The sequence below is a fragment of the Papio anubis genome, chromosome 4 (assembly GCF_008728515.1).
Source record: "Papio anubis isolate 15944 chromosome 4, Panubis1.0, whole genome shotgun sequence".
Taxonomy (NCBI): domain Eukaryota; kingdom Metazoa; phylum Chordata; class Mammalia; order Primates; family Cercopithecidae; genus Papio; species Papio anubis.
Window position 1 is genome coordinate 113,211,839 of NC_044979.1, and position 22,167 is coordinate 113,234,005.

Here is a 22,167-nt window from a genome sequence, read left to right on the forward strand (position 1 = left end):
CGCACCTGGCTAATATTTAAAACTTTTTAAAAATTTTTGTAGAGATGAAGTCTTGCTTTGTTGCCCAGGCTGGTCTCTAACTCCTGGGCTCAAGTGATCCTCCTGCCTTGTCCTCCCAAAGTGCTGGGATTACAGGAGTGAGCCACTGTGCCCAGCCTCTTTGAGTTTCTTTTGCTCAACATTACTTTTGTAGGATTAATCCATGTCGTGCTGTAGTTTTTCATTCTTTTGTGTGACTGTACCAGTTTATTCTACTGTTGATGGACATTTGGGTTTAGTATTGCTGCTATGAATATTTTTATACATTTTTTTGTGAATATATGTGATTTTTTTCCCCCTAGATGAAGTTTTGCTCTTGTTACCGAGGCTAGGGTGCAATGGTGCTATCTCGGCTCACTGTAACCTCCGCCTCCTGGGTTCAAGCGATTCTCCTGCCTCAGCCTCCGAGTAGCTGGGATTACAGGTGCCCACCACCATGCTCGGGTAATTTTTTGTATTTTTAGTAGAGATGGGGTTTCACCGTGTTGGCCAGCTTTGTCTCAAACTCCTGACCTCAGGTGATCCACCTGCCTCAGCCTCCGGAAGTGCTGGGATTACAGGCATGAGCCACCAGGCCTGGCCAATATATGTGACTTTTGTTGGGTATATAATTAGGGTGAAATTATTAGTTCATGGTTCATGCATATAATTTTTAATAGATTCTGCTAAAGTTTTACAAAGTGGTTTTACAAATTTACACTTCCACCAGCAGTATATGAGAGCTCCAGTTGCTCCACATCCTTGTCAATACTTGATACTGTCTTTTTATTTTTAGTTGTGAAAGGGTGTGTAGTAGTATTGCAGTGTAGTTTTAATTTGTATCTTCCTGATGATTAATGAAGCTGAACATTTTCTCGTGTTAGGGACCCCAGATTTATTGGCCATTGGATTCCTGCTTTTGTGAAGGGTTTGCAAAATCTTTTGTCCTTTTTTCCCACTGGGCTGTTTACTTTTTTCACGTTAATTTGTAGTTCTTTGTATATTCTGGATATAGTTCTTTGTTATGTATCTTCTACCTGTGGATGGCATTTTAGAAACTTGGTGCTATGGTGAATTAAAGTTCTTACTTTTATTTATTTATTTACTTCTTTGAGACGAGAGTCTTGCTCTGTTACCAAAGCTGGAGGGCAATGGCTTGATCACAGCTCACTGCAGCTTTGAACTCCTGGGCTCAAGCAATTCTCCCACCTCTGCCTCCTGAGTAGCTAGGACTACAGGCACATACTACCATGCATGGCTAATATTTTTTTGTTTTGTTTTGTTTTTTGGGTTTTTTTTTTTTTTAGATGGAGGCTTGCTCTGTCACCCAGGCTGGAGTGCAGTGGTGCGATCTCCACTCACTGCAACCTCCACCTCCCGGGTGATTCTCCTGTCTCCTGTCTCAACCTCCCGAGTAGCTGGGATTACAGGCATGTGCCACCACACCCAGCTAATTTTTGTATTTTCGGTAGAGACAGAGTTTCACCATGTTGGCTAGGCTGGTCACAAATTCTTGACCTCAGGTGATCTGCCTGCCTTGGCCTCACAGAGTGCTGGGATTATAGGCGTGAGCCACCATACCTGGCTGATAATTTTTTTAAAAAAAATTTATAAATGGGGTTTCACTATGTTGCCCAGGCTGGTCTCAAACTCCTGGCCTCAAGCAGTCCTCCTGCCTTGGCCTCCCAGACTGCTGTGATTACAGGTGTGAGTCACCACACCCAGCCGAGCCTCAAATTCAGGATTTATAATAGTATGGATAGATGATAAAAATAGAAGCCCCTTCAGAGGACTGTGGAAACTGTGTCTGAGGATGCGGTGAAGCAATGCCGTGATGCTCTCAGCACTTGCCCCACATGGGATAACTACCCAGTAAAAGTTAATTAGTACTATTTGTGAGCCTTTCTATAATGTTTCTCTCTGGGACTACTCCAGCTCTCTGGTTACAAAAATACATAGATTTCAACATCATGGAGAAGTCAAAGGCATATTTGGACAACATACAGAAAACTGGAAAGTGCAAAAAATAATGAGTTACTGCCTGTAAGCAGGAGCTTCATTCCTCATTCAAGATGTTTCTTTTAAAGGAATTTACTGACCCTAGAATAGTATCTGTGAGATGAATAGACAGTGGATCTATCCCACCAGATGGAAGGATGGATGTGGGGGGAGGGGTTGGATAAATGAGTAAACTGAGTGGGTGGATTGCACATAGTTCAAAATGATGATTGAAATGTGGATTTACTATTATTTTACTTTAAGTTCTGGGATACATGTGCTAAACATGCAGGTTAACATAGGTATACCTGTGTCATGGTGGTTTGCTGCACCCATCAACACATCGTCTAGGTTTTAAGCCCCACATGTATTAGGTATTTGTCCTAATGCTCTCCCTCTTCTTGCCCCCCACCATCCAATAGGCCCTGGTGTGTGATGTTCCTCTCCCTGTGTCCGTGTGTTCTCATTGTTCAACTCCCACTTATGAGTGAGAACATGTGGTGTTTGGTTTTCTGTTCCTGTGTTAGTTTACTGAGAACGACGGCTTTCAGCTTCATCCATGTACCTGCAAAGGACATGAACTCATTCTTTTTTATGGTTGCATAGTATTCCATGGTGTATGTGTGCCACATTTTCTTTATCCAGCCCATCATTGATGGGTATTTGGGTTGGTTCCAAATCTTTGCTATTGTAAATCGTGCTACAATAAACATACATGCACGTGTGTCTTTATAGTAGCATGATTTATAATCCTTTGGGTATATACCCAGTAATGGGATTGCTGGGTAAAATGGTATTTCTGGTTCTAGATCCTTGAGGAATTGCCACACTGTCTTCCACAATGGTTGAACTAATTTACACTATCACCACCAGTGTAAATTAGTTTCTCCACAGACTCACCAGCATCTGTTGTTTCCTGACTTTTTAATAATTGCCATTCTAACTGGCATGAAATGGTATCTCACTGTGGTTTTGATTTGCATTTCTCTAATGACCAGTGATGATGAGCTTTTTTTCATGTTTGTTGGCCACATAAATATCTTCTTCTAAGAAGCATCTGTTTATATCCTTTGCCCACTTTTTGATAGGGTTTTCTTGTAAATTTGTTTAAGTTCCTTGTAGATTTCGTGTATTAGCAAATATTTCTAAGAAAATGCAGTTGACCCTTGAACAACACAGGAGTTTAGGGCTCCCAATCCCCCATGCAGTCAAACATTTGTGTATAACTTTTGACTCCCCCGAAACTTAACCACTAACACCCTGTTGTTAACTAGAAGCCTTACCAGTAACATAAACAGTGATTAACGTATTTTATATGTTATATGTATTATATACCATATTCTTACAATAAAGTAAGCTAGAGAAAAAATATTAAGAAAGTCATAAGGAAGAGAAAATATATTTGCTAGTCATTAAGTGGAAGTGTATGATAACAAAGGTTTTCATCTTTGTCATTACATTGAGTAGACTGCGGAGGAGGAGGATCAAGAGGAGGAGTTGGTCTTGCTGTCTCTGAGGTGGTGGTTTATCTGCAAGTTTTTTCAAATTGTTGCAAACTCCAAATTTTTTCAAATATATTTATTGAAAAAAATTCATGTATAAGTAGACTCACACAGTTCAAATCCATGTTATTCAAGAGTCAACTGTAATTTGATGAGAATCACTATTGGTTACTTCCAGAGCACAAGTGAGTGTTGTTTTGGGGGTTCTCCACCTACCCCTTGGAAATGCAGAAGAAGGTAGGTGTGAAGTTCTTGGATTCTGACCAGTATTTAATGAAAGATTAACTCACTCATCCCATGATCCAGCAACCTGTGGGTAGCGGGGAGCTCCAGAGACACCTCTGGAGGGAATGTGGCAGCTGCTGCGGGAAGACAGAGCCCCAAGATGGTGGTGTGCCTGGGGCTGGCAGCAAGCCCATCCTTAGACCTTAGAGAGCTTCTCCTAAGTATCCGTGTGGCATGTCCCAGGACAAAAGATGTTACATTAGCAAGAAAAAATACCTTTGCCTAAAACTTAAATTTGTTTTTAGATGGGAATACAACTTAGACATTTTAAAGCAAGTCACTGAGGGGGAAAACGTTTGCCTTTAAAAAAAATCATTTTCTAGGCGTCTTTTCATTGAGTGAGGAGTAAATATTATCACGTTTTCGCCGTTACACTCACATGGATGAGCCATGTCCATTCTTCTTTAGATTATCCCTCAAAATTGCTCATCTATTCAGTGAGAGGGAGTGGGTGGCTAGAAAGAGCTCTATGCAAAATGTAGCCCTTGTCTTCACTAAGCAGACTGTCTGACCCAGATGGAATAGCAACCGACACACTTCCTGTGATTTCATTTACCCAAAGGCTTTGCAGTCGTATGGTTTCATTGCTGTTTTAAAAAAGTAGAATCAAAGCAGTTTTTCCCTCCAACCTCATATGCTTAGATGCAAAGAGCTAACTCTTATCACTCCTGCATCCTTAATTGGACTTGGTGATAAAGGACAAAACCCAGGTCTGAAAGGACAGTAATTATAAGGAGTTACATAATTTGTAAGAAAAAGATCCTGAATTCATATGTTATGCCCAGACCGTTTGTTCCCCAAAGAAGACCACCAGAGTCCAGAGTCAAAGCCAAGCGGCAAGGATCTTTTACTGCAAGTTCGAACTTGGTCCCTCCCTTCCACAACATACAAGAGGGCCTCGAACAATGCGAGTGCTTGCTTTTTATAGCCCGAGGTAAATAGGATAGTAAGGTTACAGAGGAACAAAGGAATTTTTTGGTTACAGCATTACAATTGGTTTACATTTTAAGTTATACATTTAGCAGTTTTCTATTGGTTCCCACGCTTTCAGTAAAACCACAAACAGCTGTGTCCTTATCGGGGACTTTTCCAGGTGGTGTTTGTACTGGGCTCAGGAAATTGAGAGATATATGGTGGGATGTGTTTGTACTGGGCCTGTTTGTGTTGAGCCTGGGGCTGAGGAATGTGCTTTGTGTTGAGCCCGGGGCTGAGGAATGTGCCTGATTTCTTTCACAAAGAAATGGGTTCAGCCAAAGGGGCGTCTCTCTTTCCCTCAACACCCTCTTCCAATTGGTCACCAAGTTCTATCCATTTTATCACTTGGCGGTCTCCCCTCTCCCCTCCCCTCCTTCATACCGACAGACAGGGTTTGTGTCATTGTCATAACTCAGACACTGTTACAGCTGCCTCCAAATTAGTCTCTCTGCCTCTGTCTTCTGCCCTCTAATTTTGTGGTTCACATCATTGAGTATACACTGGACTCACCTGGGAGCCTTAAAGAGGACAGATGCCCAAGTCCCACCCACCTCCCCACCCCCAGTCTGGCTCACATGGTCTTGGTAAAGCCTGGGGCAGCTCCCACACTATGGCAGAGCCGTCCCTCAGAGACCTGGGATAAGGGGCTGATCTCCATGAGTTCATGCTGCCCTTGCCAACAGAAGAGCAAGGCCACTTACACAATTAGTGATTTCCAGAAGATGAAGACTGGCCACAGTTTCCCAGGAGAAATACAACTGCTGTTGGTTCTACAATCAGGCAGATATTTCTCCCAAGGCAAAAGAATATGTTGAAAATGAGCTTTGGATCATAAAGGAAATCGCTTGAAGAAGGTTGTATTCCTTTCCTATTTTGTTGTGTTACAAATTATCACAAAGTTAGCTCATGGGTCTGTAGGTCAGAAGTCCTGGACAGCATGGCTGGATTCTCTGTTCAGTCTATTGTAAGGTAAAATACCTGAAATCAATGTCAGCCAGGCTGAGTTCTCATCTGGAAAGTTCTACGGAAAAGCCTGCTTTCAAGCTCATTCTTGTTGTTGGCAGAATTCAGTTCCTTGTGGTTAGGACTGAAGTGCCTGTTTCCTTGCTGACTCAGCCAGGGGCCACCCTGGGTCCTTCACGCTGCCCACATTCCTTGCCACATGGTCCCCTCCATCTTCCAGCTAGCAATGGTATGTCAAACCCTTCTCACCTTGAATCTTTGACTTCCTCTCTCTTTGGCCTCTAGGTCCAGATTGAAAGAGTTTGTGTGATCAAGTCAGCCCCTTATAATCTCCCTTTGTTAAAGTCAGCTATCCTAATCCCAGAGTAATTCACAGTCCCTGGGCACATACACCACAGAGGCAGGAAATCTTAGGGCCCATCTTAGAATCCTGCCTACTGCAAAGGCTCAGAAGGGTCCCCCCAGTCCTCCTGGTATCTGGAGGTTGAAGGTGGAGGATGAAAGAGAAGAGCCAAGTTATCCCAACTCAGCCCAGAGTTTCTAACTATCCACACGATACAGAAACCCACTCCCAGGGATGTGCATGAGCCCTGAAGAAGCAGTGCTGCCCCGGCTCAAACAGCTTACCCTACATGAGCTGCCAACACTTGCCCCTAGATCCAGCCTGATCCCAAAGTAATCAGGGAGATGCTCCTACCCCCCTGCATGTTTCTCCTGTCTTCTAATGAAAGCCTTGCAGAAATTTTGCCCCACTCACTTCTTCACCAGCTTCAGCTGTGTTACCCATCATCTCAAGCTGTAAGCCCTCATCTCAGGTCCATGGACTCCCAAATCAGCTCAGATGAGAGAGGAATGTGTGCGTCAGCGCCCTCGCCTGGGCCAGCTGAAGGGTGTAGAAGCTAACAGAAACTCACCGCACTGAGCTTTTATTTTTTATTTCACATAAGGACAGGTTTTGTTTACAAAATAATTAAAATAGCAGCTTGACATGAATTCTTTAGAAAACGGGATAGAAACATAAGGCCAAGACTACCCACATATTAAATCAATCCAGATGAGTGTGGCATGCCAGGCAATGCATTTGTTTTCCTGAGATGTGTATTTCAAATAGAGTCTGGATGGGCAGAAACATGATCCAGCTGTTTAGAAGGCACTGAAGCAGCTTACAGAAATGCGTTTGGTCCCATCTTTTCCTCACAGCAGCTTTTTCTTGCCATGAAACCAGCCCTCATTCTCCCACTCCCTTTCTCCCCCGCACCAATCCCATTGTTCTCCCTCCCCTCCTCACGCAGCCCCCAGCCAGCTCCTTCCCTTGGACTGACTTCAAATGGATCGAGGTTATGGAAAACGATTCCTCTTCACTCTTCCTGTTCTACCTTTTTCTAAGTCTTAGAGGATGCAGGTCTTTCTCTGTTGTCTTTATTCATCAAAACTACTACAGTGTTGGTGTCTTTCTGATTAAAGGACTCAGGTTCCTCAAGTTTGAAGGAGAAAGTAAGTTTTTTTTTTGGTTTTGGTTTTTTTTTTTTTTTTTGTGAGACAGAGTCTCACTCTGTTCCCCAGGCTGGAGTGCAGTGGCACAATCTCAGCTCACAGCAAGCTCTGCCTCCTGGGTTCATGCCATTCTCCTGCCTCAGCCTCCCAAGTAGCTGGGACTACAGGCGCCTGCCACCACGCCCAGCTAATTTTTTGTATTTTTAGTAGAGACAGGGTTTCACCGTGTTAGCCAGGATGGTCTTGATCTCCTGACCTCGTGATTCACCCGCCTCAGCCTCCCAAAGTGCTGGGATTACAGGCGTGAGCCACTGCACCCGGCCTGAGAAAGTAAGTTCTAAATGCTTTTTACAAAGGAAACTTTCCTTCTTGCTTCTGCCTGTATGTTTATCTCATTCCACTACTGACTAGAGAAACAGGACCATCCATCTTCAGGTCTTTTACAGACTTGTAGACATGCAGAAAATGCTAACAGCAGCAAGACATTTACATATGAAGCCTTTTTAAAGAATATAAATGTACTATACTGATAACTCATAGGTGTTAGACACAGACCAATGCTTTTTGTTGGTTTTCAGCTTATGGTATATTTATAACTCTTATAAGCTGGACCAAATGATCTAACAAAGGGCAACAGATTTCTCCTCCACAGTGAATGGAGGGTTCAGCATTCTGGGCTCTGGCCCTGATTTGTCTGGCGTGACCAGTTATGTGACCTCGTGGGCCCCTTGATTGACCAGCTTATGCTTCACGTTTTTCATCTATAAAGGAATCGGATATTAGACAATCTGCTAACATAATTCTTAATGTTAGAAGTCAGAGGTTAAAAAACAAATACGAAATAAATAACAACATTAGCCTGATTTAGAGCATGTATTATGTGACACTTTTATACACATTATGCCATTCAGTTCTCAGGAGAACTCAGTGAGATAAGGTTTATTATAATCTCCATTTGATGGAAAAGAAAACTGAGCATTAGAGCGATTGATTGCCTCACCCTAACACAGACAGAGGAGGAGCTGGCAGAGAAAGGGATGTGCTGGCTCCAGCCCGGCTGCCTCTCAACACCATATTGTACACCTGCCTGTGACCACCTCTGTAAATGCTCCCAACCATCCATCCAATCCACATTCAGGGAATTCAACATCCATTCCCGAATTGTTTATCTCTTTATGAAGAAGGAATACAACATGACTTGGTTATCATGCAGTATAATAATGGCCAACATCACATTTGTAGGTCAAATGTTCAGGACAAGAACTGCAAATTCAAAAGCTTCCAGGGAGCCAGGTCAGTATCACACGTCGTCAGATCTAAAATGCCATGGACTTTCAAACCAACCATTGATTTTCATATTGCCAAGCTAGAAAAACTTTCTAATTTTAATTACAAGATTTATCAGTGGTATACTGTATAATGATGGTCAAATGTGAAGCAGTGGGTGCTTGGAATTAAAGAAGCAGTCAGGCCGGGCGCGGTGGCTCAAGCCTGTAATCCCAGCACTTTGGGAGGCCGAGACGGGCGGATCACGAGGTCAGGAGATCGAGACCATGCTGGCTAACACGGTGAAACCCCGTCTCTACTAAAAAATACAAAAAATTAGCCGGGCGAGGTGGCGGGCGCCTGTGGTCCCAGCTACTTGGGAGGCTGAGGCGGGAGAATGGCGTGAACCCGGGAGGCGGAGCTTGCAGTGAGCTGAGATCCGGCCACTGCACTCCAGCCTGGGCGACAGAGCGAGACTCCGTCTAAAAAAAAAAAAAAAAAAAAAAAGAAGCAGTCACAGGACACCTGGGGACGTGTGATGCTTATGAAGAGGATGCTGTTTCTCAGCCCCAGGAAGTTGCTGCTGGATATTCTGTGGGGTTTTTTTGTTTTTTTGTTTTTTCTGAGACTAGCCCAGGCTGGAGTGCAGTGGCATAATCTTAGCTCACTGAAATCTCTGCCTCCTGGGCTCAAGCAATTCTCATGCCTCAGCCTCCCGAGTAGCTGGGATTACAGGTGCGCACCACCATGCCCAACTAATTTTTTTTATTTTTAAATTTTTAGTAGAGATGCGGTTTCACCATGTTGGCCAGGCTGGTCTCAAACTCCTAACCTCAAGTGATCCACCTGCCTCAGCCTCCTAAAGTGCTGGGATTTCAGGCATGAGCCACCGCACCCAGCCAGCATTCTGATTTTGTAACAGAAGTCTGAAATCCACATTTCCCTGATTTAAAAAAATATATATGTTAAAAATTAATTTTTTAAAAGTTGAAACACTCTGTGAGCCAAAGAAAACCCATCAGTTTGCCATGCAGCCCACAGCCCAGCCTTCCCTGCGCCAGGTGGGTGCCTCTTGATAAGTTTGAAACAGGTAAGAATGATCGGCCTACAGAAAGTGGGATGATGACCCCTTCATAGGCCGAGGGGACAGCTGGCTGGGTAATGGTCTCCCAGACAAGAAAGGAGTGGGGCCTGGACCAAGGTGCCAGTGACGGGGATGCAAAGAAGCAGGTCATTGTTTCTGGTGGAAGATGCAGGCTCAAGTCCTGAAAACAAAAGCCTATGTGGCCAATGGGTCGCCAGAATCTAATTCTCATGCTCAAAGTCAGGGAAAGACAGTTTTGAGGGTAGGTGAGGTTTAGTTAGAGACATCTTTAATCTTTCCATTACCATTTAAGAGAGGTAGACCTAGTATGGTCCCTCCACTGCCAGCGTCATCGTCACCTGGGAACTTGTTAGTGATTCATACTGCTGGAGCCCTCTCCAGACTTGCAGAATCAGTCCTTCTGGGGGTGGGCCCAGCAATGTGTGTTTTGTCAAGCCCTGTAGGTGATTCTGATGCATGCTAAAGTTGGAGAACCTCTCCACTACAGCAGATGCCACTGAATTATTTTTTAGGACTCATTACAATCTGTGTCCTCACTTTTAGAACAGTCTGCACTACACAAGAAGCTATGTTAAAGAAGAACCACTTTATAGCCTAAGAACCATCAGGGAAAATCTACTATTGGATTAATCTCAGCTAGCATTTTCATTTGCGCGGTGCTTCTTACACATTCTCATCATGTTGTTGTTGTTGTTGTTTTAAAGAGACAGGATCTCATTTTGTCACCCAGGCTGGAGTGCAGTGGTGTGATCACGGCTCATTGCAGCCTTGAACTCCTGGGCTCAAGGGATCCTCCTACCTCAGCCTCCCAAGTAGCTGGGAATATAGGTGTGCACCAGCACACCTGGTTAAATTTTTGTAGAGATAGAGTCTCACAATGTTGCTCAGGCTGATTTTGAACTCCTGGCCTCAAGTGATCCTTCCGCTTTGGCCTCCCAAAGTGCTGAGATTACAGGTGTGAGCAACCCACCTGGCCCCTTCATTACTTTTAGCAAGTTAAAAGCAGCAGATCTTTGCCTGAAGGAGCTGTACTCCTGGTGCTAAAATCTTGCAGGCCTGTGTGGTCAAAAGCAGAGTAAAGAAAATCATTCCTAATTAACTCATTTCTAATTCGCACCATGAAATCTATAGGATAAATGCCTCATTTTTCCAACCCCTCTCTTTTTCCCCATAGTGATTAGCATAAGAGCCCTGAAATTGGGCAGCCTGTGCCTCATCTTCAAGGTGGTAAAGAAAGCAAGAGCTGTGCAGACTCTGGAAGCTGGCTTGGTGATGATGGCATCAGAAAGCAAAGGGAGGCCACGCATGGTGGCTCACACCTAGAATCCCAACACATGGGAGGCCAAAGCAAGAGGATCACTGGAGCCCAGAAATTCCAGACCAGCCTGGGCAACATAGTGAGACCCTGTCCCTACAAAAAATTTTTTAAAATTTGCCAGGCATGGTGGTGCACACCTGCAGTCCCAGCTACCCAGGAGTGTGAGGTGGGAGGACCACTTGAGCCTAGGAAGTCAAAGCTGCAGTGAGCTATGATGGTGCTACTGCATCCAGCCTGGGCAGCACACCAAGCAACTCTTTAAAACCAACAGAGTTGTGGAAGCAGAATATGAACAAAATATGAGCAAAAGAGATGCAAGCAGCCAGGCTAGATCTTAGGAAATGGCACCAGGGGGTTAATAGACTCTATGGAATGGGGCTGGTGAGTTCTGAAACTCTTGTTTTAAGTCTTTCAGACCATTGATTCATCTCAAGTGAATTTTGTGAAGTTGTGGCAGGCCAGGTCTCACTAACACAGGTCTCCATTACAACTGTCCCAGCACTGACTGAGGAGCTAGGTTAAACATTAAAAGCTGATTGAGTCAGTGCCCTTTTACAATGGCTGGAATGTAACAAAGAGCCCACCAAGAGTTTTGCCTAGGCTTTTCCTGGGCCTTGAAGCATGACAAGATAACAGGACTCTTTTAGAATTAAACAAGTTTTATTGGGGGTCTGAAAAAACTCCCCAGGCCTCCACAAACAAGTTTATTGGGGTCTAAAGGAACTCCTCAAACCTTTATAATTTGGCAGGAGACAAGATAAGGGTAATCACCTAGACCCATTTAGATTAAATAAACTTACTGAGACTCCAGAAGAAGGTCTTCAGGACTCAGACTTTAGTTATAGATTAAAAGAAGTTAATCCCTTACGTCTTTAGATGAATGCACACTTACACATAGACATATAGCTTAGAAGGTATGGAAGTTCTGGAAAACTTTGTAATTTTGAGTTGGTCTGGTGATAATTTCCAGATCTTCTCCCTGTAACTGGTTACAGAAATAAAAACTCTCTTCCTCCCCAGTTCATCTGTATCTTGTTATTGGGCCACGAGAAATAACAGCCTGACCCTCAGTTTGGTCCGGGAACAAAGTCATTGAATTGTTCTTAGCTCAGCTTTCACATTTGTAAGTGGGAGTGGGAGTGAATGATACCTAGTTCTTAAGCAGTTAAAATAGTGCATATGGAGAACTGGCTCTGTGCTTGGCACATGATTGCCACTCACCTGTGTTGCTTTCCCCACCCCCTTTGATGGGTCTTCTTCTAAGTCTTTCATCTAAAGTGTCCCTGAGGTTGGGGAGATTGCCTTGGGATTCAGTTGGCTTATGTTTCTTTTGTTTAGGCCCCTAAGTTGGCTTTACCCTTTCAGTTTACAGGTCTTTCTGTTGGAGATCTTGAAATGTGCTGCCTCCAACAGCAAGCAGTTAGAATGACACACATATAATGAGGGTCTAATGAGGGAAATGCACTCAGCAGTGCTCTGTAAACGAGGGTAAGGTGTGTTTACTTATCTACCATTTACTTGTTTGAACATCTCAGAGATTTGGAGGTGGAAATTGAACTTGGTTGATTTGCTTTTTAGTTTTTGATTCTTGCTCTTTTAAGGTGGCTTTGAGGCCTATCCGATTATTTAATAGACTTCGTCTTGGAGGTAAAAGATACTGAACTTTAGAGGAATCCCTGGATCTCTGATGCAAAGTAGAACTCATCATTCCCTACTTTCGGCTGCCAATACACCGCTGCTTACATATTATTGATAATGTAATGATATTTGCATCTCATTTTTAGGTTCCATTATTATTACGGAGCCCTGTACTATTCATTTACAGGCAAATCAAAGTTTTCTGGGCCAGATGAATAAGACTCAGTGACATAATGAATTTCAATCTCTGCCTCATTGTCAATGTAATTGTTCTATAACTAAAACAAACCTTGTCAGCATGTTTAGGGGAAATAATTCTGTAATTACTTGAGAATAATTGTGGGTATGTAAATGGAGTTATCACATCAGAATTGAGCATAACGTGGTCACCCTCCTATTGGAAATGCCATGTGCAGTAACGGGAGCAGCCCCAGCTTTTACCCAAAGGAAGTAAACCCAGGTCTGGGCCATTCCAGGAGGCAGCTTAGAAAATTCTTTGAAATCTCTTGCTTTACCTTCCAAATGCATGCTCATTTGGCATTCAGTCATTTGGCATTTCTTCATATTTGTTCTTAAAATAAAAATAATTTTACCCAAAATTTTGGGTAAAATGATGTTCCCAGGCAGGCACCCTTGCCCCTGGGCATAGCTGCTTACCTCTGGGAACAGAAGGGGCCTGTCTGAGAAGCCCTGATGTCCTGGGAGGCTGGAAGACCTGGGATATAGGTCAACACACATATATGACTGTGTGATTAGATGCTGCTGTGTATTTTTAGCAAACCACCTCATCTTTCATGCAGTGATACTGTGCAAAGAAAGGGTAAAATTTGAATAACATGCTGGAGAGTAAAGGCCGAGGGAGCCCTGTCAACCGAGCTATAGTTTCCGGACTGCTGAAACAGAAGATCCCCTGCCAGGGTGAAAAGAGCTGATCGTCACACTCTTTTACTGAATTGCAGTTTTAGGGGTGTGCAACAGTGGTGTGAATTTATATTTACAACTTTTCAAAAGGCAATTGTAAAGAGAAAATGAGAATGAGAGTAGGAGAGAGAGACATCTGAATTAACCTCAAAGCCCTTATTTAACTCCAAGAGCTTCTCAATACCCTGCAGAATCTTCTACACCCCACAACAGATTCAGTTTGGAATCTGTTAAACCATTTGCCAAGTAGGCTCTGTTGCGGAAACATTTGGGTGCAAGACAGACACAGTGAAACTGCCAGAGCTTCGTCAGAGACAGAGGGGCAGCAGGACCCAGCACCAAGCAGTTGGAACGGCAGTCAGGCATCAGACAAGCCTCAGAGCGAAGGGAGCTTGTCAGCCCTGAGAAGACAAGCCATCTCCCTGACAGGCCTGCAGCCTCAGGTTGCTCCAGGGTGAAACTATTTGGGCTAAATCTTCACGTCATTTTCACAGTCAATAAACTGTAAAGAGTCTGTCTGTGAGTACAGCACATTTCTCAATGTCAAACATGCTTGTGCAACGCATCTCAAGCAGGAAGTCAAGATGTCAAACTCCCTAAGACTGGGCAAACATGTTTACTCCCTGGAAAATGTTTATTATGGCTACCAGTCCCTCCGTTTTTGTATCATCAGTGTGGTGCTTAGATGACTTTGTAAATGATGTTAGTAAAACTCCAAGAATTTAGGTAGAATTTTATGGAGACTTAAGTGATGTGTCTCCCCACTGAGCTTAGTAGCTTTTGGAAAATATACCTTTTCTTCTTCTTTTCTTTTTGTTTCATCTACAGACCTGTTTTTGATGCAATAAAGATGAAGAGGCTTCTTTGTAAATACTCTGAATGCCAGCAGAGGAATATTTAAATATGAAGAACCAAAATATGTACGCTTAAAAAGGAAGGAATAAATGTACCATCCTTTGTTATCACTGCACGTTTCAGCTCAGCATGAAATATGCAGTTTAATCCTATACCTTTTTAAAAATATACATTGGAATGCACATACTCTAGACTTATAATTCTATAAACTATAATTATTAAAATGATAGTTTCTATTGTTCCCCCCAAAGAACTTATATTCTTAGAAAGACAAGCTTGGGGTGGACATTTTAAAATCAGAATTAAGAACCAGAGGCTTTAGCCATTGATTGTTAATTGTCCTGGTGGTGCAGTATAGCACTGTGAGGAGGGGTGGTCAGCATGCAGAAGTCTCCCACGGCCATGTCCAGGCACAGGCTTGCAAGAGAAGAAAAGTCCACAACATTAAGGAATTTGGAAGCCCTGATTATGCCATGAGGACTGGCCACCTTCAGAGTTAAGAAGAGCATGGTCTAGCCTGAGGATGTGGTCTCTGAACTGATGGCTGATTTCCATTTCTTAGTGTCAGCCATCGATGGGAATAACAAACAGAAAGGAGGAAGGAGAGGGCCCTCTGATGTGAAGAAGGCTAATTGTTATCAGAATGCCAGGGGTTTGTTCTAGGTCCCATTGCTCCATGCATAGAAAGCCAATCACTGAGACAATGAGTATTGCCAGGAAAGAAGGCTTTTTATTTGGGTGATGTTAACTGGGAGAATAGGAGTTAAGTTTCAAATCCATCTCCTTGACCAACTAAAATTGGGGTTTATATATCAGGGAAGGAATGTAAAACAGAAACAAAAGAGGAGTCTAAGGAACTAAGGTAGACGAGTAAGTGGTCTGGCATCCATTGGTCTAGATCTGGGCATCTGGTGAGTTTCAGTCTCTCACCTGAGAGTCAGTTTCCTGAGGAAGGAATTCCAATGAGACTGTAACTGCCCAAAGGGTGCACCTTGCCCACTGCCTAGGCAGAGCCAATTCATCAAGACAGGGGAATTGCAATAGAGAAAGAGTAATTCACACAGAGCCAACTGTGTGGGAGACCGGAGTTTTATTATTACTGAAATCCATCTCCCTGAGCATTCAGGAAACAGAGTTTTTAAGGATAACTTGGTGGGACGGGGTGGGGTAGGGGGTGGGGAGGTGGAAGTTAGTGAGCCAGGAGTGCTGATTGGTCAGAGATGAAATCGTAGGGAGTCGGAGCTGTCTTCTTGCAGTGAGTCAGTTCCTGGGTGGGGGCCACAAGATCAGACGAGCCAGTTTATTGATCTTGGTGGTGCCAACTGATCCATCAAGTGCAGGGTCTGTGAAATATCTCAAACACTGATCTCAGGAGCAGTTTAGGGAGGGCCAGAATCTTGTAGCCTCCAGCTGCATGACTCCTAAACCATAATTTCTAATCTTGTAGTCCTACAAAGGCAATCTAGTCTCCTGGCAAGAAGGAGATCTGCTTTGCAAAAGGGCTGTTACCATCTTTGTTTAAACTATAAACTATAAACTACGTTTCTCCTAAAGTTAGTTCAGCCTATGCCCAGGAATGAACAAGGACAGCTTGGGAGGTTAGAAGCAAGATGGAATCAGTTAAGTTAGATCTCTTTCACGTCTCAGTCATAATTTTGCAAGGGCAGCTTTAAGACAAATGTAAGTTTCAAGTTTTCATAACATCTCAGGACCTATGAGAGTTTTGACTCACCAATCCTGGCCATATTTTACTCTGATTCTTATCAAATGAGACTCTAAGGGACAGACATGTGTCAAAGAGTTTGACAGTCTCTTATCTGGCCTGGTTCAGAGCTCCATTCCATATATCACTCCATTGGTTGGCTCCCTCTGCTGAACAGCCCAGGATCCCTGAGATGAACATCACAGTTGGGCCTCAGGGCAATCATACCAAGATTTGTCCACAAGCTGCAGCCAAGCTCACAGGCTCACCAGGGGCACCTGCTTCAGTGTGAAAAGATGAATAATAATCCCTTTGTACTCCACCTGGCTGAAGTGTGAGCCCTGGGATGCCCAGTCATTACTCCTGGTCTCATATCAGGCAGGTTGATGTGAATATCCAATCACAACCTATACAGCATCAAGAATACTAAGAGAAGAAAGAAAAAGACTGAACCCACACAACCTACAAATAATGAGACTCTGAACAAGAGATTACGGATATTTTCATTTTTCTCTTCCTAGTACAGATTATCTTCTAAAAAATGGACACTGTGGATTTGCTTAATACCCAGAGTTTTAAAATTATTTTCTGCAAACATACAACACATGCAAAAGTAAATAGGAAGTACCTTCAAATACCCAAAATCATTTCTGAATAAAACCTTCCTAGAAGAGAATGGGAGCAAAAACTCTAGCTATTTTGATTAACCTATTACTAAATATTGAGCAATGATGAAAAACAAAACATTTTAGCAACACTGTTTTCAAATACCTACTAGACTCCAGATAATCCATATAGCAATTGTGTTCTGAAATTTCCCAGGAAGGCAACTGATTAATTAAGAGAGAGCTCAGAAGAGCTGCTTAATGCCACATTCAGGTTCCTCCTCAGCAGTTTCCTGGAAATCCCTAAAAAATAATAAGTGGAGATGCAGCAGTTCAACACTCTACTTTGCTAAATGGAAATACATTATAATTACAATAGTAAACATCTATTGACCTATCATTCTAGTGCCTTAGGCCCTGCTTTAATAAATACTTTTTGCAAATTTGAATGTGAAAAGACATTGTTTGCATAAGTAGTTACAAAGGGTCTTTTCTATTACAGTAATTATGTTTGTTGATTTCCATTTTCCTGAAAAGTACCCATCACCCCCACTAGCAGATCCTCTACTACTGGGAAAAACATTAGCTTGCTAGAAGCTTGTCTTAATCAATAGTTACCCAGTGAAATCACTGTCTTCGTTGCCTGTAGCTGGTAAAAGAACTGTGAATAAGCATGCTTGTGTTGAAGTGTGAATATCCATTTCAGTGTTTGTTTTGCTTGTCTCCCATTTTCCTTCTTTTTACAGATTTTTAAAAGCATCGGCGCTGATGAGACTGTACAAGGACAAGGAAGTCGGAGGCTGATCAGCTTCTCTCTCTCTGGTATGTTTTGCTCACCTAGAGACTTTGTGGAGAGAATAAGAATGTCAACCGAGAGTGAGGACACTCGCTTCCATTTCACTCTTACCTACGAGTCAGTCAACCTCTCTGTGCCTCAGTTTCTCAATCTGTAAAGCAAAAATGTTTTTTAAATCTGTTCAATTTCCCTTGACCACATAAGGATAATAGAGAGCTTAGGAAGTAATAGATGTGAAAGCATGTTGAGATGACGGGAAGAGAGGCTGCAGTTGTACCTTTCCCCCAGGGCCACACAGCAGTAGTTGAGCATATACTAGGGGAGGTAAGGAAAACCTGGGAAGAGACGCAGCTATTCAACTCTTTGTCTAAACAAAACCTCACATGGGGCACAACTGGCAAAACGGATAACTGAGCCGCTCAAAAATGCACATTCATGGGAAAAAAATCAGTGGAATCCAATTAAGTCTGTTAACTAATAATATTTTCGTTTAATATTTAAGAGTAAGTTAACGTTTTAGTTTTCATGAAGGTACCATGGTTCTGTCTGTCATGCGTGTCTATATGAAGAGAGTCCACCAACAGGCTTTGTGTGAGCAACAAGGCTGTTTATTTCACCTGGGTGCAGGTGGGCTGAGTCCTAAAAGAGAGTCAGCAAAGGGTGGTGGGATTATCATTAGTTCTTATAGGTTTGGGATAGGCGGTGGAGTTAGGAGCAATATTTCATGGGCAGGGGGTGGATCTCACAAAGTACATTCTCTTTTTTTTTTTTGAGACAAAGTCTAGCTCTCTCGCCCAGGCTGGAGTGCAGTGGCCTGATCTTGGCTCATTGCAAGCTTCACTTCCCAGGTTCACGCCGTTCTCCTGCCTCAGCCTCCTGAGTAGCTGGGACTACAGGCGCCCGCCACCACGCCTGGCTAAATTTTTTTGTATTTTTAGTAGAGACGGGGTTTCGCTGTGTTAGCCAGGATGCTCTTGATCTCCTGACCTCGTGATCCACCGGCCTCAGCCTCCCAAAATGCTAGGATTACAGGGGTGAGCTTCCGCGCCCAGCCTGCAAAGTACCTTCTTCAGGGCGGGGTAGTATCACAAAGTACGTTATTGCAAGGACGGGGAGGGAGTATTGTCATAAGGTCAATTGATCAGCTAGGGTGGGGCAGGAACAGATCACAATGGTAGAATGTCATCTTTTGTGGTTCTTCAGTTGCTTCAGGCCATCTGGATGTATACCTGAAGGTCACAGGGGATATGATGGCTTAGCTTGGGCTCAGATGCCTGACACCATCATATGTTAATAATGGGACAAACTGGGCAAAGGGTATGTGGGAAATCTTTGTATTATCTTTGGAACTCTTCTGTAAACCCAGAATTATTTAAAAATTAAAAGTTCAGGGCTGGGCATGGTGGGCGTGGTAATCCCAGCACTTTGGGAGGCCAAGGTGAGCGGATCACCTGAGGTCAGAAGTTTGAGACCAGCCTGGCCAACTTGGCAAAATCTCATCTCTGCTAAAAATACAAAACTTAGCCAGGCATGGTGGCGGGCTCCTGTAGTCCCAGCTACTTGGGAGACTGAGGCAGGAGAAACACTTGAACGTGGGAAGTGGAGGTTGCAGTGAGCTGAGATTGCACCACTGTACTCCAGCCTGAGCAACAGAGTGAGACTCCATCTCAAAAATAAATAAATAAATAAATAAATAAATAAATGTTTAAAAGAAAAACTGAGCTGTTCTGGCTAACATGAGATATACAAAGCTCAGGGCCTCACACACTCAATCCCACCCTAAACAGTCTTTAAGGGGACACAGCAGCATAAAGCCTGAGGATTCTGTTGAGCAACAGTTGGAAAACTACTACCTTAGCTTGTCAAATCAACAGATGTTGCAGGCCTTGAATGCCAGGGGTCACAGACATGAAGTGTATGTGCCTCCTTGGGAGCTACACTGTTAACTGGGCTTTTCAAGTCTAAGTGAGCCCAGTAAAGCAAATATGTTTTGATCCATTGACAGTGTTAGCGTGTGTATAGCTATGCTGAAGAAAAAAAAAAAGAAGAAGAAAAAACTTGTAACCACCCAATGCGTTTACCTTGCCCACTGCCTAGACAGAGCCGATTTATCAAGAGAGGGGAATTGCAATAGAGAAAGAGTAATTCACACAAAACCGGCTGTGCAAGAGACCAGAGTTTTAGTATCACTCAAATCAGTCTCCCCGAGAATTCGGGCATCAGAATTTTTAAGGATAGTTTGGTTGAGTAGGGGCCAGTGAGTCAGGAGTGCCGATGGGTTGGGTTGAAGATGAAATCCTAAGGAGTTGAAGCTGTCCTCCTGTGCTGAGTCAGTTCCTGGGTGGGGGCCACAAGATCAGATGAGCCAGTTTAGCCACCTGGGTGGTGCCCGCTGATCCATCAAGTACAGGGTCTGCAAAATATCTCAAGCACTAATCTTAGGTTTTATAATAGTGACATTACCTCCAGGAGCAATTTGGGAGTAGTCAGAATCTTGTAGCCTCCAGCTGCATGACTCCTAAATCATAATTTATAATCTTTTGACTAATTTGTTAGTCCTACAAATGCAGTCTAGTCTCCAGGCAAGAAGGGGGTTTGTTTCAGGAAAGGTCTGCTATTGTTTTTGTTTCAAAGGTAAACCATAAACTAAGTTCCTCCCAAAGTTAATTGGGCCTGTGCCCAGGAATGAACAAAGATAGCTTATAGGTTAGACACAAGGTGGAGTTGGTTAGGTCAGATTTCTTTCACTGTCTCAGTTACAATTTTGCAATGGTGGTTTCAGCTCACTAATTTTGTACTTCTAAGGCAAAAGCTAGCAACTCCTACTGAAATGCTTAAGAAATAACAATTATTAGAACCAACCTTCAAAAACAGTAAAAACAAGGAATGCTGCACAACTATGTGCCAGAAACCAAGAAGAATTATCACTAACCAAAGTTCCAGTGAAGTCCAAGTCGTGAAGCCCAAGAGGAATGCCATGCACGGTGAGCAGGGCAGGGCTGTGGAGGGGACAGTCTCTATTCCTTCATCTCTGCTTTGCCTCTGCCATGAGGACATGGGCTCACAGACCTACCAGAGGAGGAAGCCCCGCCACCACTGCCCCAACTTGGTTCACAAAGCTACTTTATAAGGTGATCAGGGTTGGTTCATCTCCTGCAGTCCCCAAACACATTACTTTTCCTACATTTATTCCAAGACAACAATTCCCAGCAAAGGAAAGTGACTAAGGATAGAAAGTTAGTAGCTAGCAGAGCAAGCTTGGAATGGTCGTGGATATATAATGCTTAGTAGTTGGCTATGTATATGTGTGTTGCGTTCACTATGTCTGCCTAGGACAAAAAGCAAATACTGCTGAAACTATCAAAATAAATTCCATGCAGCCAGGCATGGTGGTTCAAACCTATAATCCCAGCACTTTGGGAGGCCAAGGCAGAAGGATTGCTTGAGCCTATGAGTTTGAGACCACTTGCGTAATATAACAAGATCCCATCTCTACAAAAAGTAAAAAAAAAGCCAGCCATGGTGGCATGTACCTATAGTCCCAGCTACTCAGGAGGCTGGGGCAGGAGGATCACTTGAGCCCAGGAGTTAGAGGCTGCAGTGAGTGAGCTCTAATTGTGCCACTGTACTCCAGGTGGGTGACAGAGAAAGACCCTGCTTCAAAAGACTAAAATAATATAAAAATAAATTCCATGCCTCAAAAAAAAAAGACAAAACAGAAAGATCAGCAAAGCCCACAAAATATCAAAAATTTGCTCCATGCTGGTCAGCTCTGAGTATAAGAGCAGAGCTAAGGATTCCAGCAACAATCAGCTGGACAACCAAACTCACTAAAGATGGACAAATGCCAGGACTACATGACATGCTCATAGGTAAACAATAGAAATTTTTACTTGAACAATGTGTAGAGAAAATACTCTACCCTATTAAAAAGTTGAAGACTGTAATACTCAAGAGAAAAAGAAACTATTCTACTGACAGATACCTACTAAAGAAAACTAAAATATTGATCACTCATCTGCTTGTACCCTCAACAAAATAGAGGGAAGTACAGAGCATATTAACTAAGAGATCAAAGATGAGAAAAGATGATAAGGGAGTTTTTTAAAGCTTGCAAAAATAGAAACTTAGAAAGTCAAGTGTATTTGCTTTCTCTTGCTGCTATAACAAATTGCCACCAACTTAGTGGCTTAAACAACACAAATGTACTCTTACTGTTCTACAGGTCAGAAGTCCAGAATGAATGTTAAGGGACTAAAATCAAGCTGTCAGCCAGGCTGCTTCCTTCTGGGGGCTCTGGTGCAAATCCATCCCTTGCCTCTTTCAGCTTCTAGGGGCTGCCAGCATTCTTTGGCTCATGGCTACATTGCTCCATTCTCTGCTTCTCTCATCACATTGCTGTCTTCTCACTTTGCTCTTCCTGCCTCCATCTGACAAGGACTCTGTGATTACATTGCACCCGCCTGGACAGTCCAAGATAAATCTCTCTACTGCAAGATCCTTAACTTAATCACTCTGCAGAGTCCCTTTTACCATATAAGGTAACATATTCATAGGCTCCAAGGATTAGGATGTGAACATCTTTGTGGGGTCTACCACAGTCAATAAGAGATTTAAAATAAACTCTAAAAAGTACAATCACAGAATTAAAAGCCTTCAAAAGCAGTACAGAGCACAAGCACCACTACAGAAAGGGAATCAGTGATATGACAGTCTCTTGAGAGTC

General features: G+C 43.2%; 1 protein-coding gene across 11 annotated transcripts in view; it reads left to right on the forward strand.

The window, feature by feature from the left end:
* Positions 1 to 22,167, forward strand: part of HECW1 (HECT, C2 and WW domain containing E3 ubiquitin protein ligase 1) — a 456,185-nt gene that overhangs the window by 270,603 nt on the left and 163,415 nt on the right. For all 11 annotated transcript variants that reach the window (XM_021935841.2, XM_021935849.2, XM_021935847.2 and 8 more), the window contains one exon: positions 17,392 to 17,467. In XM_021935841.2, coding sequence (XP_021791533.1) covers positions 17,392 to 17,467 — 76 coding nt within the window. The remainder of the gene's footprint in view (positions 1 to 17,391; positions 17,468 to 22,167) is intronic.